The following is a 19,983-nucleotide window of genomic DNA, read 5'->3' as shown; positions in this document are numbered from 1 at the left end:
CGAAGTGGCTGGGGAGAGGGAAGTCTGGGCTTCCCTGCTTAGGCTGCTGCCCCCGCGACCCGACCTCGGATAAGCGGAAGAAGATGGATGGATGGATGGATGGACAAGAGCCAATTCGCAGTTGCGAACCATTTGTTGGAAGACTTTCTTTTATGGATTTTTTTTCCCTTACCTTTAACACAAATGGTTACACACAAAGGATATGATTGTAGTCTTTGTCACTGCCCGATTAACTGAGATATAGAGATGTGACATTCAAGAACGAATAGTTTTCTTCAAACGGCTCAAGTGAATGATGAGCTGTTCTTTCACCTTCGTCATTATCTTCCTCTTTATGCTCTACTCACCCTATACAAAACTCTCTTTGAACCACATCTAAACTACTGTAATGTCATCTGGTGTAACACCTTCCCTACCTACCTTCACAAATTAGAATCCATGCAAAAGAAAATCATACGGGCCCTGTCATGGTCCAAGTTTAATGCCCCCACTCGACATCTATTCCATAATTATCATCTCTTAAGACTGACAAGAGTTCAATATTTATCAAAATGCTTGTTTAACCTATCAAGTCACTTACAGGCTGAATCTTAGGCTCTGTAGCTTGGTTGCTATCTACCATCCCCAGCATGTCCACAACACTCGTAACTTAGATCTAATATCAGGGAAACATCGTTTACTGGATTGTACCGCTCGAAGTGTTGTATGCAGGGGACCAAAGATATGGAACCGGCTTAATGAGAGCCTCAAGATGCTGTATCCATTCTCCAACTTCAAAAAAAACCTGAAATATTACCTATTAACCACCTATCTCTAATGCCTCATGTGGGGTAGACTACTGTTGGGTTTTGCATGGTTGAATGAATGTATGTATGTATGTGTATGCTTGCTTTAGTACTATTATCTTGTGTTAATCATATAGCGTTGTTTTTTGTTTTTGTTGTTGTTGTGCTTGCTACCATGTTTCATCATTCCATGTATATACTGTCCTCTGGACCCCCTGTCAAAAGCTTCTTCTAGCTTATTTGGGGGAACCTTTCACGTACCAACATCTTTAAATGATGATATTTCACTATTATTGTAATTGTTATACGGTATTGTGAATAAACTTGAAACTTGAAACTTGAAACTTATTTTGGGAGCCGTTTTGAAGCAGTTGCCCTCGCTGTATGTGCATGTGCGGCACAACTGGCGACAAGGCCTAAAACATGAGAGTCAAAGAAAACGTTGCAGTATTCGAAATCACTTTTCTGGTTCATTGTTCCGATGTGGTTATGTTAAGTACAGTAGATCAAATATACACGCAATAGGTAGGGTGTAGTAGAAGTTTGTATGTCCTAATTTGTATTCTAGTTTTATTTATACTTTTATATATTTTATTATTCGTGTCTTTTTACCTGTATTGTTAAGAGGCTCTTCTGCTACAAAGGTCAATATAGCAACGTCAAAACAGATCAAGGGTATGTAGCGCCACACTGGAAGTTTACAATGACAACACAACAAAAATATAAATATAGTCAATATTTCTGGTGTAAATATAAATTATTCGGAACCCCCATTTATTTTATAACTGCCACAAGTGATTTTGTTTTGTTTTTCACACAATATAAACTACTCAAGGAACGGCTCTTCAAAATCCGGCTCCTTTCGAAGAGCCACAAATCCTGTCGGCATCCATAGGAGCAGCCTGATCCGTTTGCGCATGCGCCAAAAGTCAACAACTTCCGTTACCTACTTAAAAATGGTTAGCAAACGTATCAAATGATAACCTCATCCTCAAATAATTGGTAACTACACTTTAAAAATATTGAAATAACGTGTATCCATCCACATTGTTCATTATTCAAATTTGAAGCTGCCGTCTTCATTTGAGCTTTTCTTTAGTGTTCTCGTGAGACGTGTAGAAACGCCGACTCAACACCAAGCCAAACCGTAGCCAATGAAGAGAACGTCGTTGTAAGCTTGACCATTTACTTTTGACATTTCGTCATAGACAAGATGGTGAAAAACTGAAAAGAACAAAGAGACACAAACACACTTATTGCCTCTGTACATATTTGTCTACTATGACATACAAGATGTAACTGTAATGTCCCAAAATGTCCAACAGAGGGAGACTCCCGTCTGCCGAATGACTTGAACATATCGGCACTATTCCCCTTGTTAACGTGTCCAACATGTTAACTTGTTAAAGACAACTTACGGCATTGCTTCTTCGCCGTTTTGTGTAGGATGGCAACAGAAATTACAACAGAAGACCGCAACATGTATGACTTGCTTTCGAACGTAAATTTAGCGGAAGTGACATCATCTAACTGCTGTTTACCGATTATAGCATACAATAAATATAAACCACTTTAGCTCAAAATTAAAGCATTGCAGTCACTAATACAAAATTATTATCAGGTAACAATTGACATTTTCTGTTACAAAAAAAACAAATAGTTTTGCTATTCAAATACTATGAATGCACATACTGTTTTTTTAAAATATTTTTTGAATCTCATAATCGTGAAACGTACCGGGGGTGACAACCACTACAACCGCTTTTTATTCTGAAATAAAACCCGGAAGTACACGATCACTTCCGGGTTAATCTTTGTCGTTCATCTACAAGTAATCAACAAACAGCTGAAGTAAAAGTTATAACATTATGATTTAAGATAAGAAGTAAGTAAATGCGTATCTACAGAAAAAATAATATGTTCCCTGGTAAAGTAAATTTTAGGTGGTCTGTCTGCCTTATGGATAGCATAGATGCTAAATAGATGGAAACATGCGTTAGCATACATGCTAAATAGACGAAAACAAGGGCAAAGATAAATGAGATAGTTGCTATTAACGTATAATTATAGTCACAATGCTTTTAGTTCATAAGTGTTGTCTCTTTAATCGGGTGTACAACTCAAAACCACAAGCTAGCGTACTGCAGGTTTTGAGACAGTTTGAGACGTCTGGCAACTTCCTGCGAGCAATTAAAGAACCAAAACAATACGGAAGCACGATGGCGAAACGAACGATATCATCACATTCTTCCTCTTCCAACGAAGACGGACAAAGTAGACTGAAGAGAGTTTCCATTGAGGGAAACATTGGTAAGTGTATGAGATTTGTGTATTCCACACATATCAACATTTACAAGTTGTGTCTTCATACATGTTTGTAGCTGTTGGGAAGTCAACCTTCACACGACTCTTGAAGGCTGCTTGTCAAGACTGGGAGGTGGTGACTGAACCTGTCAGTCAGTGGCAGAACATTGACAGCGGGCCCTCAAAGGTGTGTGACCGCTTCCTTACTCCCAACATTATTATTCATTTGATTAAATCAAAATGATCTCTCACAGGGGACGGCAGGTGCACCGCCACAGAAGACTGTGAGCAACCTGCTGGAGATGATGTACCGGGATCCTCAGCGCTGGTCCTACACCTTCCAGACATACGCCTGCATGACCCGCTTCAAAACACAACTGCAGCCTCCACCTGCACACCTGCTCTCATCACAAGGGACCCCAGTGCAGGTTTATGAGCGCTCCATATACAGTGACAGGTCAGTGACTAGCAGAGGTGGGTAGTAACACGCTACATTTACTCCGTTACATCTACTTGAGTAACTTTTAGGATAAATTGTACTTCTAAGAGTAGTTTTAATGCAACATACTTTTACTTTTACTTGAGTATATTTATGGAGAAGAAACGCTACTTTTACTCCGCTCCATTTATCAACATTCAGCTCGCTACTCGCTACTGATTTTTATCGATCTGTTAATGCACGCTTTGTTTGTTTTGGTTTGTCAGACAGACCTTCAAAGTAGGATCTATCGCATGCCTGCGTTTCACCAATCAAATACAGTCACTGGTGACGTTTGACTCCGTTTCACCAATCAAACAGAGCCAGGCGGTCACATGATTAACTGCACATAAAGTTTCAGCGGCAAACAACAAGCTTAAGCTTACATGAACTCAACGTCAAATTTGAGGAAGCACATCGCGGTAAGTAACGTTAGTAGATATGTTGGCTGTCACCGTAGGCTGATGTTAGCTTCCCTGCTATGAATCACTGTCAAATGTACATCGTGTGGGGACATTTATTAACGCACTGCAGCCTCATAGACAGACAGACAGAGACACGCACAGTCGCGCACACACTCACGCATGCATACAAACACCAATCAGAAGTGCACAGTGTGTTCCCAGGTGCAGCCCACACCTATCAGTTTATGGTTTGCGTAAAGTCTATCTTGTTATTTTCCTTTGTAATCTCTGCCTACTGAGCCTATGGTGCTGTTAAGTTATTGTGGCTCATACCTGCCAACTACTCCGGTTTTCCCGTAATTAGTACGGTTTTCATCAACCTATTCCGGGTTACGGTTGCAGTGATAAAAAATACGGTTTTTCATTAATTAAAAAAAAATATTTTTTTTAAATGCGCGAGGCTATTTATAGCACCGCTGCCAAGCACAAGGCACCTGTTGCCATTGTTTCCAAACGAGCGAACGATCATGGAATCAGCCGGAGAAAAATCGCAAACGAGTCTTAAACCGAAAAGAAAACTGCAGTCATTCCGTGAAGAATATTCAAAAGCCTATCCGGGAATAATTATCCGTTCCAAAAAGGGTGAAAACTACGCGAATTGCACCTTGTGCAGACAAGATTTTTCGATCGGACACGGAGGAATTAGCATGTAAAAGACCACGTTGGGACAAAAAAACACAAGTCTAATGCCGTTGCTAGCGATACAAGTGGAAAACTTTCAACGTTTTTCGGATTTTAGCCACAAAAAGGTAATGAAACCAATGTTATCTATTGGAATTGTTTAGTACTGTTATACTGTTAAAAGTGTTTATACTATTTATGCTTTCAAGTCCAAGTTGAAGAAATCTTGTTAAATGTTGACAGCATAACTACCAAAATACAGAAGTATGTCCTTAATATTTTTGCAGTGCTATTTCTGTTGAAAAGTTAAAATGATTACATTAGAGATGTGATGTGCCACTTTTCAAGTGTCTGATGGCTTAAATTAATTTTCATTAATTTTTCATATTTTGAATTCTTTTGAAAGGCTTACAAAAAAACTACATTTGAATTGTAATTCCATGCTATTGACAGGACTATTAATTTTAATGAAGTTAGCTTACCATGTTTACAGTATGATAATTGTGATAGAAATGTGAATTTTAGGCACAGAATATTTTATACAATTGAACAAGGCAGTAGATTATACAAGCTTGGACAGAAAGTTAATAATGACACCAATTTTTTTTTTAATGGAATTGTTTAGTACTGTTTTACCATTTGTTTACTGTAAAAAGTGTTTATACTTTCAATTAACAAATTGAAGTCTTGTGAAAGGTTGACAGGATAACTGGCATTAACTGTCAAAATAATTTCAAACTATTGAAGTTAGCTTACAGAATAAACATGTCAATCAACCCATATGATTTTTGCTGTAATATTTTTGTTTTGAAAAGTCACTGTGACTGATAGAAAAGTGATGGTTTTAGCAACATTTTAACCTGTCTGAATGCTAATAATCATTTTGCGTCGGGGGGCGAAGCCTGAACCCCCCACCAGGACTTTGTCCTGGACCTACCGGGGCCTGCGGCCCCTGGACCCTGGCTACTAGGTTTTTCTGATTTCAAAAGTTGGCAGGTATGGTGGCTCAATTTGCCTTAATTTTTTTTAATGTTAATGTATTATTATTTAATATATATTATTGTTTTAGTTGCTTAGGAGATATTCCTGGCTCTGAATTTGCTCATTGCTATGTTTTTGTGCATTATTTGTTGCCATCATCATTAAACGAACAGGTTACTCATCAGTTAGTCAGTACTTGAGTAGTTTTTTCACAACATACTTTTTACTTTTACTCAAGTAAATATTTGGGTGACGACTCCTTACTTTTACTTGAGTAATAAATCTCTAAAGTAACAGTACTCTTACTTGAGTACAATTTCTGGCTACTCTACCCACCTCTGATGACTAGTTATATCTACAGCAGTGGTCTCCAACCTTTTGTCAGGGGACCAGTACCGTCTGTGATGCATTTGCTACCAGACCGCACACAAACATAATTATTTATAAATGACCGCATTTTCTCTGACTTAACTTCTGCCTGTCCCGCTGCTTCTCAATTATTTTCTGTTACGCCCCCACTCGCATTTTGCGCACAAACATACATCCAAAAAATAGGGGTGGCTCAAAGTGTTTGGTGAGACCTTCTTTTTTGTTCAGGATATAGTCAAAGATGAGATTATCACTGTCAAAAGGTACAACAATTGAGTTTTAGCAACTTCTCACATAGTATACAGCAGGAACAACAATATCAGACTCAGCTTGATTAGCCAAGTATGATTAACACACAAGGAATTTGACTTGATAGGCTTTGCTCTCTTGTTCAATGTGAATGATAAATATTAACGATTGACTGAAAATATAAACAAGTACTTAAATAGGTTGTATTCACCTGAAGTCACGTCTGGCTCATTAACTATGTGAGGCTCTTAGTGGTGTTTCTGTTGTCATAACGTTCTGGGCGGGATTTTGCCTTTTTGGAAGAAAATGCCCTATGCTTGCATAAGAAACTGTCCTTATGTAGGATTGTTTTGTCATACCGTGATTTGTAACGCCTACCGGAGGGGAGGAGTAGGTTAGTTGATTAGTTTAAACCTACTAACCAATTAGGTTAGTAGGTTAGTTTAGTTGACTGTACATAAATGTACTTCTAGTATACAACCACTAAACAATAAATAATACTGATATCCGTCCATCCATTTTCTATTGCTTAACCCCTTCGGGGCCGCGGGGGGCGCTGGAGCCTACCTCAGCTACAATCGGGCGGAAGGCGGGGTACACCCTGAACAAGTCGCCACCTCTGATATGTTTTTTAAATCAAAACAGGTGTCTCGCTACTATACTTGTTTACTTAAAATATCAAATTTTGAATGCTCCTTCTCCAATTTTCACTGGAGTTGGACATTTTTTTTAAACTAAATTCTGTTTATACGTTCATTCATTCATGTATTGGTATGCTTGAGACAATCCCAACATTGGGATATTTTGTTGTTACAAACACGTAACAGTTGCTGCTAATTTAGAAGTCTTTTTACAGCACTTTGTGTATAATTTATTTGTGAATTTTTTTTTTGTTCTAAATGAAATTGACTTGTGTGCTCTTCCCTCCCAGATACATCTTTGCTTTGAACATGTATGAACTGGGATGCATCAACGCGACAGAGTGGGCCGTCTACCAGGATTGGCACTCACTACTGGTGGAACAGTTTGGACACCGGGTGGCGCTAGAGGGCATTATATATCTCAAAGCTTCTCCTGAGGTCTGCACAATCTCTCCTGCTGGCACTACTGAATTTATGAAGTCCTTGTTTATAACAAAGTGATTTCAGAAATGTATGGAGCGGCTGGAGCGGCGAGGCAGGCCGGAGGAGAAGACCGTGGAACTGGACTATCTCTACAAGTTACATCAACAACACCAAAGGTGGCTTGTGGAGAAAAGCACAGAGTGAGTATCCAACTGGTGCATAGTGCAAAGTCGTTTGTATGTACAGTTTGCATTTAACTGTTTATTATTTTGGTTGCGCTTTGCAATATTAGTGTAGCAAACAGCAAGGCATCATATTAAGAGTCGTTGCTAATATTTTGGTTACCTTATTTACATGCGAGTGTGAACACCTCCACTTAGGTGGCGTGCAATTATTTACACAACCACAATAATAAATATTTTGTTATATTAATACCGTAACTGTATATTATATTGGATAATGGGTGATAATAAATGATTTCCAGTTGTGCATATTTTTATATCATTCCATTATTTATTTCGAAGACAACAAGATTAAATATTTTCCATCGAGATAAATTTAAACAAACGAGAACATTTCTGATAAAAGTGGTATCTGGAAAAATAATAGTATAATATTTAAATTATTCTGTTTGTATGTGATTTTGTACTAATTCAAGATTCAAGATTGTTTATTGTCATATGCACAGTTAAACAGACAGTTTGCCGTACAATGAAAATCTTACTTTGCTAGTCTACCCTCCAACAAGTCACACGGTACTTAGCTAAAAAAAAAAATGTATATACAAGGCACAGTAAATAACATAACATTATTGCACATTCTGATTGACAGTCAACAGTATAAATATGGAGGTGACATTTGGTCACAGCAGCAGTTAAAGTGTCTTTAGTGATCAAAGGTGAAAAGTGTCTACAGTGATGGTTCACAGTTCGGGGGTGGTCATGGTAGCTGTCTTTTGTTCAAAAAGACAAAAGTAAAACGGGGGGGAAGCTAGCATTCACAAGTTAGCATTCACAAGCCTGATGGCCTGTGGAAGTATTGTGTATGGTTTGATGCTTATTTTGCACTGAACAGGAAGTCACTGTGCATGTTTTACTGTTGTGTTATGTTGTGGTTTTAATGATAATAAGGTGGTCAAGGTTTGTACAGTTGTAGAAACAGAAACTACTCCCTCATTCCCTTATTCCATGTTTTACCTTTCTGTTTTAATTTGTACAGCACATAATTATAACAGAAAGGTAAAACATGGAATAAAAAAATCCATCAGTACAGACAAGGCTATAAATACATAGCTAAACTAACCAAACAGGAGTTTGACAATAATATGACATATATATTTTTTAATTTTTATAGAAATGACCCCTTTGACAAGCACTTTTTAAATTATATTAAATTGAATAAAAACACGGTGGACCAAGACTTGATGAGCTGTCAGACTTAAGCGGGTTCTGTCCCATATCAAAATTAGAACATAAATGAAGAAAGGTTTACCACAACAGGCACTGTTATGAGACAATTACAGTGGAATGAATTGTAAACAATTTCGAGAACGTCTGCACTGTAGCGTGTAACCTCGCCTCTCTGCCCTGACAGGATCCATTTTGACACGTTGAAAAAGATTCCTGTGCTGGAGCTCGATGTCAGTGTGGAGTTTCAGAGTGACGCAACAGTACAGGAGAAGTTCATCAGTCAGGTGGGAGGTTGTCTCTTGCAACATGCAAACATTCACCACAAGAGGGCGCTCTTCATACTTTTAACATGATGCATTTTTCTGAAGTGCCAGTTGACGTTAGGCCATGTCCACACAAACATGGAGCGTTTAAAAAAACGCATATTTGGGGTGAAAACGATCTTTGAAAACGGTCTCTGTCCACGCACAAACGCATACACCTGCTGTCATGCACATTTTGTCCAATCAGAAGCCTGGAAAAGCACCCATAGCTGACTTAGGTGGCATTACACCTCTGTTGTTATAATGTTTAGTTGACGTACAATGACATGTACATTATCTTTAAAATCAGCCTGCACTTACACAAAGCCCTGAGAATATTATCAATATATTTTTTTAGTGTTAAATGCGCGCATGCACCCCTATGCTTTTGAAACCCAAAATTATAACATGTATAATCAGCAACATGGTGATATATAACATTTGCAGTGAAGTGTAAATTATTTCTAAAGGAAACCTTTTTGCATGTTTACGTGCCTAAAGCGCACATATGTGCGTATGCCGCTGCAAAACCCTTGAGGAATTGTAACGCATTTAATGATCAATGCATGTGCAATGAAGTGTACATTGTCTACTTTAACATTAACAAGAAGGAAGCTACATCATGTTTTTTTTTTGTGCCTTGGGCGCGTTATATGCGCGTACACGGTCGCTCCATCTATACAAATAGAAGCAACACACAAAAGTTAATTTCATGATGTTGATCAACACAGGTTAAAACATGAGATAATGTTGCACCTTTCTAATGACACAAAGTAAAAAGTCTTGCTTGTCAAAGTTGTCCCATCAGTTGGAGGTCCGATAGCAATCATATCCAAAACAGCTAACTGTCATTGGCGGGATTGTTGCAATGCCCATTTTGATGTGTGTTTTTTTGTCAATGTAGAGTGAAAATAGAAGCATGTTTACGTTCAAACGTACAGTAAGTCCACTTAAAGTATGTTAAAAGGCAGCATTGCAGTGCTGTTGAGCTTTGGAAATGACACCGCACAACTCTGACGTCATGAGAGGAGTACAAGTCTCAGTTTGTGCCGCTAAAGTTAAAGTACCACTGATAGTCACACACACACTTGGTGTGGTGAAATTACCCTCTGCATTTGACCCATCCCATTGTTTCATCCCCTGGGAGGTGAGGGGTGGCCGCGCTCTGGAATGATTTTGGTGATTTAACCCCCAATTCCAACCCTTTATGCTGAGTGCCAAGCAGGGAGGTAATGGGTCCCATTTTTATAGTCTTTGGTTTGAACTCACGACCTACCGATCTCAGGGCAGACACTTTAACCACAAGACCACTGAGCTGAGAGTAAGCGCAGAGTTTTAGAACTATACACATTGGCCAGCGTTGGCAAAAGTCTGCGTTTTTTAAGGACAAAAGTATGCATTTATGTGTGGACAAGAGGCTCAAACACAGAGATAAGTACCGTATTTTTCGGACTATTAAGTCGCAGTTTTTTTTCATAGTTTGGCCGGTGGTGCGACTTATACTCAGGAGCGACTTATGTGTGAAATTATTAACACATTACCGTAAAATATCAAATAATATTATTTAGCTCATTCACGTAAGAGACTAGACGTATAAGATTTCATGGGATTTAGCGATTAGGAGTGACAGATTGTTTGGTAAACGTATAGCATGTTCTATATGTTATAGTTATTTGAATGACTCTTACCATAATATGTTACGTTAACATACCAGGCACGTTCTCAGTTGGTTATTTATGCCTCATATAACGTACACTTATTCAGCCTGTTGTTCACTATTCTTTATTTATTTTAAATTGCCTTTCAAATGTCTATTCTTGGTGTTGGGTTTTATCAAATAAATTTCCCCCAAAAATGCGACTTATACTCCAGTGCGACCTATATATGTTTTTTTTTCTTCTTTATTATGTATTTTCGGCCGGTGCGACTTATACTCCGAAAAATACGGTAGGCGTTTATTAAGTATCTGTGTGGACATGGCCTTAGAAAGGATCCTTACTATTCAAACCAGAGGTGGGTAGAGCAGGAAGTAACGGTACTGTACTAATCCTAATAATACTCTAGTTAGAGTAAAAAGTAGTCGGACTGTATTCTGTCTTCAGTTCAAAACAGGTGAATAACGTCTTATTTTTTTGGTAGCTATTTTTTAATACTACCGTACTTACTCTACCACATCTGGTGTGTGTGTGTGTGTGTGTGTGTGTGTGTGAGAGAGAGAGAGAGAGAGAGAGAGAGAGAGAGAGAGAGAGAGAGAGAGAGAGAGAGAGAGAGAGAGAGAGAGAGAGAGAGAGAGAGAGAGAGAGAGAGAGAGAGAGAGAGAGAGAGAGAGAGAGAGAGAGAGAGAGAGAGAGAGAGAGAGAGAGAGAGAGAGAGAGAGAGAGAGACTACTACCACATGTACTAAGAAATATGCACATTTTACAGTCACTAATGACGTTATAACACGGCTAATGTTAGCATACAGTATTCGCAGCTAAAACATAAAAATACATCCACAACTTACTGCAACATGTTTTCTTTAGTTGGAAGTGGAATGCTTGCAGGCTGAAATGTGAACATTTCTACTGACACAGATGACAGCGCATAATTAACATGTTATTTTCATAGTTTGGAACAGGGGTCACCAACCTTTTTGAAACCAAGAGCTACTTCTTGGGTACTGATTAATGCGAAGGGCTACCAGTTTCCATCCATCCATTTTCTACCGCTTATTCCCTTTGGGGTCGCGGGGGGCGCTGGAGCCTATCTCAGCTACAATCGGGCGGAAGGCGGTGTACACCCTGGACAAGTCGCCACCTCATCGCAGGGGCTACCAGTTTGATACACACTTACCGGTAAATGGATTGCCAGAAATAGCCAATTTGCTCAATTTACCTTTAACTCTGTTATTATTAATAATTAATTATATTTATCTTTGTGGAAACACTGATCATCTTAATGATTTCTCACAATAAATATATATAGAAACAGATAAATATCAATATGAAACACTTTATTTTTATATTTTCTCTAAGTGCACATTTTTCAAATTGAACATTTTCAAATGATCACTTCTAAGCAGTGTTGGGACTAACGCTTTACAAAGTAACGCGTTACTGTAACGCCGTTAGTTTCGGCGGTAACTAGTAATCTAACGCGTTATTTTTTATATTCAGTAACTCATTTACCGTTACTACATGATGCGTTACTGCGTTATTTTACGTTATTTTTTATGTAGTATCGGCTAGAAACTGAGGATCTGAGTGTGTTTTATTCCAGCGAAGCAGAGACGTGCTTCTGATTCTTCCTCTGCGCTCTCTGTGTGTGTGTGTGTGTGACTGTGTGTCTGAGTGTGGGAAGGGGAGGGGAGGGGAGGGGGGTGCGCAATACAACGTAAACCGTTGGCCAACAAAAAAGTAACCACAGAACACTATACGACTATACGGTATAGTGTTCTGTGGTTACTTTTTGGTTGGCCAAGCGGACGTGACGACAGGCTGTCCCCACTCAGATCCGCACGGACCGGGAGGGGGCGTGCCTTAAGTCCGGTTGGAAATCGGGAGAAATTTGGAGAATGGTTGTCCCAGGGAGAGGCACTGAAATTCGGGAGGGTTGGCAAGTATGAGATATTCTCACTTCTTTTCTTTTGTCGAGCACAAAGAAAATAACATTTGAGTTAAATGTAAGTTGTGTCTTGGATCAAAGATCCCGTCTCCTGCCCAAAACAACAATTCAAATCTGCCTGGTTAGGCTTTGTGTATGTCACGTGTGCCTTCCTTAGGTGAAGCCAGGTTTACAGCTATGTTGTTGATCGATTGATTGAAACTTTTATTAGTAGATTCCGTACAATTGACCACTAAATCGTAACACCCAAATAAGTTTTTTAACTTGTTTAAGTCGGGGTCCACTTAAATTGATTCATGATACAGATATATACTATCAAATATATACTAACATCATAATACAGTCATCACACAAGATAATCATCAGGGTATATACATTGAATTATTTACATTATTTACAATCCGGGGTGTGGGATATGGAGGGGGAGGGTTAGGTTTGGTTGGTATCAACACTTCAGTCATCAACAATTGCATCATCAGAGAAATGGACATTGAAACAGTGTAGGACTGACTTGGTAGGATATGTACAGCAAGTAGTGGACACAGAGAGAGAGATCAGAAAGTATAAGAAAAAGTGTCTACATTTGATTATTTACAATCCGAAGAGGTATTATGTGGAAGGGAGGGTGTTAGTTTAGGGTTGTAGTTGCCTGGAGGTGTTCTTTTAGTGCGGTTTTGAAGGAGGATAGAGATGCCTTTTCTTTTACACCTGTTGGGAGTGCATTCCATTGTGAAGTGGCATAGAAAGAGAATGAGTTAAGACCTTTATTAGTTCGGAATCTGGGTTTAACGTGGTTAGTGTTAGTGTTAGTGTTAGTGTTATTATGCTGTTTGTTACTTATGTATGTTATGTTGCAGCTATTTAAAATAGTTTTGTCAATTTGTTCTGGCCTGAAATAAATTGGCCCTTTGAAACATATCTTTGTCTTTGTGTGTTGTATGTAGAGCACATTGCTTAGCAGAGTTCAATGATGCAAATGTATGTCAAGTTGATCAACAGATTGTATTATTCTCCAGTGCAATAACAGTACTGAAATGAAGGCTAAAAGGGCATTAATGGGAGCTTTAAAAAAAAAAAGTAGAAGAAGTAACTAAATAGTTCCTTTTCACAGTAACGCATTACTTTTTGGTGTAAGTAACTGAGTTAGTAACTGAGTTACTTTTGAAATAAAGTAACTAGTAACTATAACTAGTTACTGTTTTTCAGTAACTAACCCAACACTGCTTCTAAGACAGTCTTGTGAAATCACAATATCCCATTTTAACTAGCTAGTCACTAACATTTTTTAACAAATCATGAATTACTTTGTACCATGTTTGTACAAATAATAACTCATGTAAAATACAAAAGTCAACTCTCAAATTTTTTAAATAAATCATGTCACACTTTGAACTGGACACCAAATCTGTTATCTGTTTCTTTGTCAGTTAGTGAAGACCAAGTCTTTAAAATATTTTATTGGATTTTCAAATTCTGTTTGAGTTTTGTCTCTCTTAGAATTAAAAATGTCGAGCAAAGCAAGACCAGCTTGTTAGTTAATAAATACAATTTAAAAAATAGAGGCAGCTCACTGGTAAGTGCTGCTATTTGAGCTATTTTTAGAACAGGCCAGCGGGCTACTCATCTGGTCCTTACGGGCTACCTGGTGCCCGCGGGCACCGCGTTGGTGACCCCTGGTTTGGAAGGTAAACAATCATGCATTGTCACTTTTTACAGTGTGTAGTTCAAGTGCGGTCATGTGACTCCCAGGCTTTGTTTGACTGATGAAATGGAGTCAAACTTCACTCCTGCTTGCGTTGGATTGGTGAAACAAAGTCATGTGAAGAGGTCTCAGTAATCAATAGATTATACATAGATATATTGGTAAAATAATGTAGCAATCAGAATATATAAGTCAATGCAACGGAATCAAAGTTGTTTCTTTCTTCACAAAAATACTTAAGTAAAAAGTATGTTGTATTAAAACTTTTGCTGACAAGAACAATTTATCCAAAAAGTTACTTATGTAAATATACTGTAGTTAATAGTACCCATCTCTAATTCTTATGTTTCATCCACAGGTGCGGGATTTCTTCAGTACGTTATGAGGCGTCATCAAGTACCTTCAAATCGAGTTCTTATGAAGTACTTACCGTAGGACCACCCTGTTTTTCTTTTAATCTTTTATGATCTAATGCACATTGATTTCACATAAAGTACACCAATACAACACCGTATCTCTACAATACTCATGCTGATTCTGTACATGGGAACAGTAACATAATATAAATACGTGTCAGGATGATATAATGCAGATTACAACCTTGTGATGGTGTACAACTGCACTGCATTGCAACTTTTTAGCTTGTTCTAAAATGTTGGTTACTTAGCTACTGTCATCCCTCGTTTATTGCTGTTAATTGGTACCGGACATATTTTCATAGTTAAACTGTTTATGATCTTCTAAATACATACATATATAATTAAAGACCTCTAAAAATAAAATCCTACATATAGTCACCTTACACTCATTTCACACTATAGTAGCCTGGCGTGTGTTCTACTGTAGGTTACAGTACTGAGCAGGTCCTCCAAGCGTCATTATTATGGCCATCACCCGCCACTACAACATGGCCATGACATAGAAATACTTCACACACATCACATCCTGGGTAATTCCTCTTAGGTAGAACTGGCCTTCCATGTACTGAAACCGCGTTTTGCAAAAAGTTGGTCAACTTGACTCTCGCAGCTACAATCGTTCGCTTTGATGCTTGCATTTTGTGTTAGCATTGCCGGTCTGCGTTTTCGTTCCACATCCCTCGATGTTGAACATGAAGTGCATCAAAAAAGTTAATTTCCACTTTGGCCGGACATCTGTTGATAGTGTACAGCAGTCTTGTTAGCCTAAAGCGTCCTCTTGTTGTGTTGTTTAGTAGTGTTTATACTCTTAAGTCCTGCTTGGTGAATATTTATCAATCGCCACAACATAATACTAATACAAAATGAAACAAATACTGGACGGTAATACATATAATGCATGAATAGAACTTAATTTAACACTTAAGGCCCAAAACATGTAGAATATGCTTTAACATGTTTAAAAAGTTTTTTACCGATGTCGTGAGGGACAACTGTACTTGAAATGTCCACAATATTATAAACAAGTCTTAGTTTGAAGTAGTTCACATATATACTGTATGTTTATAGACAGTACAGGCCAAATGTTTGGACACCCCTTCTCATTCAATGGGTTTTCTTTATTTTATTTCTTTAATTTTCATGACTATTTACATTGTAGATTGCCACTGAAGGCATCAAAACTATGAATGAACACGTGGAGTTATGTACTTAACAAAAATAGGTGAAATAACTGAAAACATGTTTTATATTCTAGTTTCTTCAAAATAGCCACCCTTTGCTCTGATTACTGTTTTGCACACCCAAGGCATTCTCTCGATGAGCTTCAAGGGGTAGTCACCTGAAATGGTTTTCACTTAACAGGTGTCATAGTTTTGATGCCTTCTATGACAATCTACAATGTAAATAGTCATGAAAATAAAGAAAACCTTTTGAATGAGGTGTGTCCAAACTTTTGGCCTGTACTGTTTGTGTGTGTGTGTGTGTGTGTGTGTCTGTGTATATATATATATATATATATAATGTATATATATGTATATATATATATGTATGTATATGTATATATATATATATATATATGGTATACTGGTGAACATTGTGCAAAAGTCCATTCATGTCAGCAATTCAACTTCATTTGTGAAACTAACTAAAGTAATATTTGACATAGACTCATTACATGCACGGTGAGATATGTCCAGCTTTTATTTGTTATAATGTTGATGATCATGGCCTACAGGTTCTGAAAACCCAAGTTTTTGACATTTTCAATTCAAGGTGTAAGCCATAATCATCAAAAGAAGTCTTGAAATATCTTGAGTTGCATGTTACAAGCCTATGTCGTATAATACTTTTACTTTGTCAATCTAATTGCTGGAATAAAGGAACCTTTGCATGATATTCAATTTTCTTTATAGTTTCACCTGTATTTGTGAAGGCAGCTTTTGATGGCGCTTATAATGTATTAGATTTTTGCAATAACAAATATTATTTTATTATCATCACTGTTTTAATAGATAATCATTTTAAAAGGATTGTAATACTTTCCTGCTTGTCTGTATCTTAAATAAAAATGAGCAGTACTCCTTCCATCGTGTTGACTTTTTGTACTTAACAATGAGGTGTTAATGGCTGTACAGTATTTTAGGTTTTAATTGGGGCTGTCAACAACATTTTTTTTATAAGACAGGTGCAGGCTCATAACTTGAGAGGCTTTGGATATTTCTCATTGTCGAGAGCTCAAACCACGCGTAAACATTTTTGTGTGTCTGTATGCGGAGTAAAACTATGGAACAAACTGGACTTACAACACAAGCAATGCCAAACTATTAATGGATTTAAACTATTATACAAACATGGGGTCTGGTTCAAATATAGAGATGAGGGTCTTTGATTTGACCTGCTGTTGTACTCTGTCTCAAAGTGTTAACATGTGCTCAATGTTTCCTTACCATTATTGCTATGTTGTCTATTACCATTGTTGGTATTTTGTCTATTACCATTGTTGGTATGTTCATTCTTCCTATATTGTTGATACAAATTATTGTTACAGTGTAATAATTATTGTTACCTGTGGTAATGCCACTATGATACAACAGTTGTATTATAATCCTTAAACAAAGTAACAGTGAAACTAATGTGAATAATCACTGAATAGAGAACTGGGAGTGGGATTAAAAAAGTTATCTTCTTCCCACTCCCTTTCAGGCAAAACTGGACAATCATGCATTACATACTATACATTACCTTTTGCACTATATTAATTTATATTGTTGTGTGTTGTCAACTTTGTACTTTTTTTATGTCATTGCCTGAAATAAATGAAAATGAAAAAAACTATCATAACGATTAGGAGATGTACGTTGTTCCAGTGATCAGGTCAAAGCACACGTAAGATGAGTGAAGAGACAGGCAAATGTCACTCCAAAATACAATAACTGTCAAAATAATTGTAGTGCATTCAATTAACACATTTAAAAATGTTCCTGGTTGACATTCTGACAATAAAATGACATGTGTGTCAAAGATCATTTATACTGTGCAAGCGAGTAACAACCTGTGATTAATCATGATTACATGTTTTATGAACTGATCCAAGCTTTTGATTGGATGTCAAATCTGAGGCATTTTGCCAGGACAATGAACTTGGCTAAATGTTCTTAGGAGGTGTCTGTGATGTGCTCTGGTGATCTTTAGGATGTCTTGCAGGCCTCAGGGGTCATCAAGGGGCAGCTGTCGGCTATAAAAGGGGGCTTGTCTGCAGCCTCATCCACACGTCACTTTCAGCCTGAGAGCAGCCGAGGGAAGGAAGGGAAGAAGATCCTCACCGCTCGTTCGCTTTCTTCTTCCAAATGGAACCCAGGACCCTTTTCTTGCTTCTTTTCTTGCTGTCTCAGCATCACGCAGCAGCCAGGGACGTGGCCCTCCACCGCGGCGGCAGGTTCCCAACGTACATGATGCAGCTCTACCGCTCCTTCAGGGACGCCGATGGCTCGTCGACGGCAGCTGTCAACAGTTCAGACGGCGGTCGGACGGCGCGAGAGTCCGACTCTATCCTCAGTCTGATGGCGAAGGGTGAGTTTGTTGGCACTTTTAGTTTCTTCCTAACTACTTGTGTTATCTATTCTCCAACCCTGCCTCTCCTTTACAACCCAGCAAGTGTCAAAATGCTTATTGAACTTTAAAGCCTCGCTCTGGTTTACGTGCCAGGGTGTGGAGATTAGCCCTCAGACGGGGGTTCAATACACATCCTGTCCTGTTCAGCCTGTTGGGACATTTGTTGTTTTTTAGGTTGCCATCAAGCGGGGGACAGATGGGTCGTCACGTTTGACATGTCGTCCATCTCCGCCGCCGACAGGGTGCACCTGGCAGAGCTCCGGGTCAGACTTCCAGGCGTGTCCGCCTCCAAGCGGGCCGTTGTGGATTTATACCACTCTGGTAAGGATGAGCGCCGCCTCCTGGGCAGCATCGCCGCGTCAGCCGGGAAGTCTTCCTGGAAGGTTTTCAACGTCAGCGCCCTGTTGAAGCGCTGGCTCTACCAGGGAGGGTCCGCCCAGGAGGCCTCGGGAGAGCCTGGGAGCGGTTCTGGCGACTACGGGGATTTACCCACCTTCGAGAATCCAAGAAAGCCGGCGTCGGGCACCAACCGAGCGATGATGCTGATCTTCTTCAAACATGACGTCCCTCAGGAGGCCGGCAGCCTCATCAACACTGTGGAACACTCCAAGTACGTCGGCGTGGGGACGAGTGGCGGCGGCCACCAAAGTCGGCGCCATAAAAGGAACAAGATGGAGAGCGTGAGGAAGGTGGCGGCCCCCAAGGTCACTGTGGCGCCGTCACCCGGTGGCGTGCGCCATCCTCTGTGTCGCAAGGTGGACATGTGGGTGGACTTCGAGCACATTGGCTGGGACGAGTGGATCGTCCACCCGAAGCGCTTCAACGCTTATCGCTGCGAGGGCGAGTGTCCGATACCCTTGGATGAGAGCTTCCGCCCTACCAACCATGCGTACATGCAGGTGAGATCTCATAAGAACACAATTTGAGTTTAATTGAAAAAGAAAAATGTGTGTGTATGTGTATATATATATATAATAGAAACACGATTTGAGTTAAATTTAAATATATGTATATTTATGTATGTATGTATATATATATGTATATATATAAAGAAACAGGATTTGAGTTTAATTTAAAATAATATATATGTATATATATATATATATATATGAATGTTTGTATGTATATATATAAATGTATGTACCGGTATATACAGTATATATGTATGTGTATATATACATGTATGTATATATATATATATATATATATATATATATATATATATATATATATATATATATATATACATATACACATAATGTATGTATATATACATGTATGTATAAATGTATGTATGTATACACAGGTATGTATTTATGTTACATATATACATACATTTATATATACATACATTATGTATGTATACCGGTATATATATACATGTTTGTATATATACATGTATGTATGTATATATAAATGTATGTATATATACATGTGTATGCATGTACGTATATACATGTACTGTGTGTATATAAATGTATATACATATATGTATATAAATGTTAATACATATATGTATGTATGTATATATACATATATATTTGTGTATATACAGTATGTGTATATACATACATGCATGTATGTGCGTATATATACATGTATGTATGTATGTATATATACAT

At 38.3% G+C, this 19,983-nt stretch overlaps 2 protein-coding genes across 3 annotated transcripts in view; both read left to right on the top strand.

The window, feature by feature from the left end:
• The first annotated feature begins 1,853 nt into the window (after nt 1-1,853).
• The window catches only part of dguok (deoxyguanosine kinase), a 251,905-nt gene continuing 233,775 nt past the window's right edge, over nt 1,854-19,983 (top strand). The window contains exons 1-7 of one of the 2 annotated variants that reach the window (XR_012050745.1): nt 1,854-3,095; nt 3,167-3,276; nt 3,344-3,546; nt 7,183-7,330; nt 7,400-7,515; nt 8,909-9,008; nt 14,689-15,921. Coding sequence is in view for 1 of the 2 variants with exons in the window: in XM_061986319.2 (XP_061842303.1) it covers nt 2,861-3,095; nt 3,167-3,276; nt 3,344-3,546; nt 7,183-7,330; nt 7,400-7,515; nt 8,909-9,008; nt 14,689-14,715 (939 nt within the window). In the remaining variant the exon portion in view is untranslated. Of the gene's footprint in view, nt 3,096-3,166; nt 3,277-3,343; nt 3,547-7,182; nt 7,331-7,399; nt 7,516-8,908; nt 9,009-14,688; nt 16,835-19,983 lie in introns of those variants that run through there. The other variant, XM_061986319.2, reaches the window with a different exon arrangement.
• The window catches only part of spaw (southpaw), a 4,044-nt gene continuing 1,032 nt past the window's right edge, over nt 16,972-19,983 (top strand). The window contains exons 1-2 of the mRNA XM_061986318.1: nt 16,972-18,319; nt 18,536-19,260. Of these exons, the coding sequence (XP_061842302.1) occupies nt 18,097-18,319; nt 18,536-19,260 (948 nt within the window). The 5' untranslated portion in view covers nt 16,972-18,096. The remainder of the gene's footprint in view (nt 18,320-18,535; nt 19,261-19,983) is intronic.

The sequence above is a fragment of the Nerophis lumbriciformis genome, linkage group LG12 (assembly GCF_033978685.3).
Source record: "Nerophis lumbriciformis linkage group LG12, RoL_Nlum_v2.1, whole genome shotgun sequence".
Classification (NCBI taxonomy): Eukaryota; Metazoa; Chordata; class Actinopteri; order Syngnathiformes; family Syngnathidae; genus Nerophis; species Nerophis lumbriciformis.
Note: the sequence above shows the minus strand (reverse complement) of the source record. Positions and strands in the feature narration are given on the sequence as shown.